Below are 6,481 nucleotides of genomic sequence, written 5' to 3'. Positions count from 1 at the left end.
GACAACAACACTGTCAGAACACATGACAACAACACCGTCAGAACACACAACACAACAACAACACCGTCAGAACACACAACACAACAACAACACCGTCAGAACACACAACACAACAACAACACCGTCAGAACACACAACACAACAACAACACCGTTAGAACACACAACAACACCGTCAGAACATATGACAACAACAACACCGTCAGAACACATGACAACAACAACACCGTTAGAACACACAACAACAACAACACTGTCAGAACACACAACAACAACAACACTGTCAGAACACATGACAACAACAACACCGTCACAACAAACAACAACAACTACACCGTCAGACTAAATCTGACAGCAGGGTTTATCGTTACATCACTTCATCAGACTAAATGACATCAGACCGTCGGACCAATCAGAAAGCACCAACACGAGAACTCTGCTCTGATTGGTCCGTCAGCCTGTCGGCTCACCGATGTCTGAGGCGGCGCTCTGCTTCTCAGACTGTGATTGGTCAGTGTAGTGGTTCTGGGCGGGGTCAGAGGGAGGGGGGCGGTATATCTCTGAGATCATCCGGGACATCAGCTGCTGCTCCACCCTGAACACAACAAAGACAGACCAGACCAGACCAGTTCAGAACAGATCAGACCGGTTCAGTCCAGTACAGTTCAGACCGGTTCAGATGGGTTCCTCACCATTCCACCAGCCGGGTCTCGAGGACGTCTCTCTGCAGGTTGAGATCCAGGACTGAGGCCTGGTCCTGGGTGGGGAGGACAGATCTGGTCTGTGGAGGGAAGACTGGACCCTGATACAGGACCGGAGGAGGAGACGGACCTCCATCCAGCTGCACCTCCACCTCACCTTCACAGCTCAGCTCCTCCTGCTGGAGACAGAATCAATACAATGAGATCAATTCATTTATAGATCTATGATCCAGTGAATAGTTGTGATATTCTTATTTATTCTTATTTTTATGAGTAAATCATCTTTCATTTAACTTTATCTCTGAAGTGTGATGTCACTTTATTTAATACTCAAGTCACTAAATCTGTTTTCTAATTAACGTTTATTTATAATATAATTTTAATAAAATATTTGTCATGAACATCCATGACAAACAGACACAGATTCTTAGTCTCATGTGTTTCATCTTTTATGATGCAAAAGATTCACAAAATATCCAATAAAAATATAAAGATTTTCATTTATTAATTTAAAGCTATTGACCCGAATCAATATTCAGTTTGGATGAGGAGTTCAGTTTGTGTCCAGCAGGAGGAGCTGTAGGACTACAGCTGGTTCACAGGAGGAGGAGAAGAAAAGGAGGAAGAGGAGGAGGAGTAAATGAAGAGAAAGAGATGATGAAGAGGAGATGAAGATGACCTGGACGACATCAGCAACAGACAGGAAGTCAGTTCCAGGGAAGACGTCCTCTTGGTCCTCCTCTTCTTCACTTTTTCTCTCACTGATGTCAAGAGGAGGAGGAGGAGTGACATCCAGCGGCTTTGCCTTCTGTGAACACAAAACCACCTGTGACCTTTGACCTCCTGGAGTCTCTCTCATAAAGAATAAAAGGGTTTTTCTTTAAAACCAGTTGAGTCAAATGTTTTGGTTCTTCAGCTGATGGTCAATCTAAGATGAGAGAAGTGTTCACCTGTCACTGCAGCTACAGTGATTATAGAATATATATACACATACACACTGTATGTATATATTTATACATACAGTGTGTATATATATTAAATATATACACGCGGGAAAGCATTACAGTCAGTTCTCTTTGTTATAGTGTACCGTGCACCAGGTCTGTATTCTGAATTCATATCTGAATTCTCAGAGTTTTTATCTAGTTTAGTCCTCAAAACAGATAAAGTTATTATTGTAGGTGATTTTAATATTCATGTGGATGTGTATAATGATAGCCTTAGTACTGCGTTTAGTTCATTATTAGATTCTATTGGCTTCTGTCAGTGTGTACATGAACCCACTCACTGTTTTAACCCTCCACCTTGTTCTGGTTTATGGTATTGAAGTAGAAAATGTAATTGTCTCTCAACAGAACTCTCTTTTATCAGAACATTATCTAATAACCTTTACATTTTTACTACCAGAGTGTACGCCATCAGGCAAAAGTTTCTACACTTGATGTCTATCTGATAATGCTGTAGCTAATTTTCATCTACGTAACATTTAAATCAGTCACTTTCTGTCTCAAAGCAGAAAAACTAGTTCATGCATTTGTTCCCTCTAGACTAGATTACTGTAACTCCTTATTATCAGGCTGCTCTAATAAGACTCTTAAATCTCTACAGTTGATCCAGAATGCTGCAGCACGTGTTCTAACAGAAACTAAGAAAAGAGATCATATTACTCCAGTATTAGCTTCTCTGCACTGGCTCCCTGTTAAATCAAGAATAGAATTTAAAATTATTTTACTTACCTACAAAGCTCTAACTGGCCAGGCACCGTCTTATCTTAAGGAACTTATAGTTCCATATTACCCAACTAGAGAGCTGCGCTCCATCAATGCAGGGTTACTTGTGCTTCCTAGAGTATGTAAAAGTAGGATGGGAGCCAGAGCCTTCAGTTATCAGGCTCCTCTTCTGTGGAACCAGGTTCCAGTTTCAGTCCGGGGGGCCGACACACTCACCACTAAGAGCAGGCTTAAGACCTTCCTTTCTGATAGCGCTTATAGTTAGGACTGGTTCAGGTCTATAGTTAGGACTGGTTCAGGTTTATAGTTAGGACTGGTTCAGGTCTATAGTTAGGACTGGTTCAGGTCTATAGTTAGGACTGGTTCAGGTTTATAGTTAGGACTGGTTCAGGTTTATAGTTAGGACTGGTTCAGGGTTCAGGTTTATAGTTAGGACTGGTTCAGGTCTATAGTTAGGACTGGTTCAGGTCTATAGTTAGGACTGGTTCAGGTTTATAGTTAGGACTGGTTCAGGTCTATAGTTAGGACTGGTTCAGGTTTATAGTTAGGACTGGTTCAGGTCTATAGTTAGGACTGGTTCAGGTTTATAGTTAGGACTGGTTCAGGTAGGACTATAGGTTAGGACTGGTTCAGGTCTATAGTTAGGACTGGTTCAGGTTTATAGTTAGGACTGGTTCAGGTTATAGTTAGGACTGGTTCAGGTTTATAGTTAGGACTGGTTCAGGTTTATAGTTAGGACTGGTTCAGGTTTATAGTTAGGACTGGTTCAGGTTTATAGTTAGGACTGGTTCAGGGTTAGGACTGGTTCAGGTTATAGTTAGGACTGGTTCAGGTCTATAGTTAGGGCTGGTTCAGGTTTATAGTTAGGACTGGTTCAGGTTTATAGTTAGGACTGGTTCAGGTCAGGTTTATAGGTTAGGGCTGGTTCAGGTTTATAGTTAGGACTGGTTCAGGTTTATAGTTAGGGCTGGTTCAGGTTTATAGTTAGGGCTGGTTCAGGTCTATAGTTAGGACTGGTTCAGGTTTATAGTTAGGACTGGTTCAGGTTTATAGTTAGGGCTGGTTCAGGGTTCAGGTTCAGGTTCCTTGGTCCAGCCCCTAGATATGCTGCTATATGCCTAGACAGCCGGGGGACTACCTAGGATACACTGAGCTCCTCTCTCCTCTTCTCTCACTCCCTCTTTATGTATTAATCTCTTATTTATGCACATTACTGATTTTGCTTCTTCCCGGAGTCCTTGTGCTTTCTCGCCTGGCAGGTTCCCAGGAATCTGGGTTATATTTGGACTGTCATCGTGCCACCTGCTGAGGCCCTGCTGACACCCACTACTACTACCACTATCATTATTAGTCACATTACTATTATTATTGCCTGTACTATTACGCTTATTAGCTTTGCTTCTACCCTGAAACCCTTTTGCTTTCTCACCTCGCAGGTTTCCACGAACCATTGTGGTCCCTGGACCGTGGTTGTGCCTCCTGCTGTGACCCGGCTGACACCCACTGCTACTTTGATTATTATTATTAGTCACATTACTATTACTATTCCTTATTTCATAATTATAATTCCACTATAGTCATTGCTGCTTTTATCAGTAGTCTTAATGTTTCCTTCATTACTCTGCTTACTACTCTCATTATATGAATCATTTATGTCATATACATTGAATGTGTTGTATCTCTGTTATGCTGTTCATTCTGGTCACATGACATCTATTGACTTCTGTCCATCCTGGGAGAAGGATCCCTCCTCTGTCGTTCTCCCAGAGGTTTCTTCCTTTTTTCTCCCTGTTAAGGGGTTTTTTTGCTGATGTGAGGGAAGGGAGTTTTTCCTGTGCCGATGTGAGGGAAGGACAGAGGATGTGAGGGTCTAAGGACAGAGGATGTGAGGGTCTAAGGACAGAGGATGTGAGGGTCTAAGGACAGAGGATGTGAGGGTCTAAGGACAGAGGATGTGAGGGTGTAAGGACAGAGGACGTGAGGACGTGAGGGTCTAAGGACAGAGGATGTGAGGGTCTAAGGACAGAGGATGTGAGGGTGTAAGGACAGAGGACGTGAGGGTCTAAGGACAGAAGATGTGAGGGTCTAAGGACAGAGGATGTGAGGGTCTAAGGACAGAGGATGTGAGGGTGTAAGGACAGAGGATGTGAGGGTCTAAGGACAGAGGATGTGAGGGTGTAAGGACAGAGGATGTGAGGGTCTAAGGACAGAGGATGTGAGGGTCTAAGGACAGAGGATGTGAGGGTGTAAGGACAGAGGATGTGAGGGCCTAAGGACAGAGGAGGTGAGGGTCTAAGGACAGAGGAGGTGAGGGTGTAAGGACAGAGGATGTGAGGGTCTAAGGACAGAGGATGTGAGGGTCTAAGGACAGAGGATGTCTCATGTGTTCAGATTGTAAAGCCCTCTGAGGCAAATTTGTAATTTGTGATTCTGGGCTATACAAAATAAACTGAATTTAATTGAATTATATATATATATATATATATATATATATATACATATACACACTGTGTGTATATATATATATTAAATATATACACACTGTATATATTATATATAATAACTTGATTCCATGACTTCAGCTCTGTCTGATAAACTACCGTTGTCTTCTGGGGTCTTTTACTTTGAAAACCCAGCATTGTCCAGGGCTCCCTGGTAAACTCCTATTACCATCTTTTAAAAATGAAAATCCAGCCACCACTGAGCTCTTGTTACCTAGTGCATCCAGATATGCCCCCTATCGGACACTAGAGAGCTGGATTTGTGAAAGAGAACGTGTGTGTGAGAGATTTATGAGCAGACCGCGGAGAGTGAAGCATCATGGGAGTTTCATGGTCAACAGGAAGACGCTCAGACGTTTGTCTCTCTTCATCATTTCTACACTCACCTGAGGAATCAGACCCACCTGTGATCGTAGGTCAGACGCTCCGTCGTCCACGGCCACCACGCTACATGTGGGAGGAGCTGCGGTTGGTGATGTCACTTCCTGTTGACGCTCAGCGAGACACCTGGAAGAAGAGTCCATCCTGGGACGACCTGAAGGGGAACGTTCATCTCCAAAGTTTTTAATTCTTCACTTTTCATTAAAGTTACTTTTATTTAACGACGGTTTATTATTTTAAGGTTTTTATTTATGTGGGATTGTTAAACTTCATTAAAGGGACAGAAGACACGGTAGATATGTGTTTGTAGGTAAAGTAAAGTATATTAAAGTAAAGTAAGGTAAAGTATATTAAAGTAAAGTATATTAAAGTAAAGTAAGGTAAAGTATATTAAAGTAAAGTATATTAAAGTAAAGTAAGGTAAAGTATATTAAAGTGTATAGTAAAGTATAGTAAAGTAGAGTATAGTATAGTATTGTAAAGTAAAGTAAAGCATAGTAAAGCACAGTAAAGCATAGTAAAGTAAGTTATATTAAAGTAAAGTAAGGTAAAGTATATTAAAGTAAAGTAAAGGTAGGTAAGGTATAGTATAGTAAAGTAAAGTATATTAAAGTAAAGTAAGGTAAAGTATAGTAAAGTAAAATAAAGTATAGTATAGTATAGTAAAGTATAGTATAGTAAAGTATAGTAAAGTATAGTATAGTAAAGTATAGTAAAGTATAGTATAGTATAGTATAGTATAGTAAAGTATAGTATAGTATAGTAAAGTATAGTATAGTAAAGTATAGTATAGTAAAGTAAAGTATAGTATAGTATAGTATAGTAAAGTATAGTATATAGTAAAGTATAGAATAGTAAAGTATAGTATAGTATAGTAAAGTATAGTATAGTAAAGTATAGTATAGTAAAGTATAGTATAGTAAAGTAAAGTATAGTAAAGTATAGTAAAGTATAGTATAGTAAAGTATAGTATAGTAAAGTATAGAATAGTATAGTAAAGTATAGTAAAGTATAGTATAGTAAGGTAAAGTATAGTAAAGTATAGTATAGTAAAGTATAGTATAGTATAGTATAGTAAGTATAGTATAGTAAAATAGTATAGTAAAGTATAGTATAGTATAGTATAGTAAAGTATAGTATAGTAAAGTATAGTATAGTATAGTATAGTA

At 39.7% G+C, this 6,481-nt stretch overlaps 1 protein-coding gene across 1 annotated transcript in view; it reads right to left on the bottom strand.

Annotated features, from left to right (window-relative positions):
* kiaa0586 (KIAA0586 ortholog) overlaps positions 1-6,481 on the bottom strand; it is a 33,900-nt gene that overhangs the window by 6,738 nt on the left and 20,681 nt on the right. Inside the window, 4 exon segments of the mRNA XM_054614370.1 lie at positions 470-594; positions 692-879; positions 1,380-1,508; positions 5,318-5,466. Of these exon segments, the coding sequence (XP_054470345.1) occupies positions 470-594; positions 692-879; positions 1,380-1,508; positions 5,318-5,466 (591 nt within the window).

This window comes from Anoplopoma fimbria, chromosome 15, assembly GCF_027596085.1.
Source record: "Anoplopoma fimbria isolate UVic2021 breed Golden Eagle Sablefish chromosome 15, Afim_UVic_2022, whole genome shotgun sequence".
Taxonomy (NCBI): Eukaryota; Metazoa; Chordata; class Actinopteri; order Perciformes; family Anoplopomatidae; genus Anoplopoma; species Anoplopoma fimbria.
This window is presented reverse-complemented; position numbering and strand designations above follow the sequence as displayed.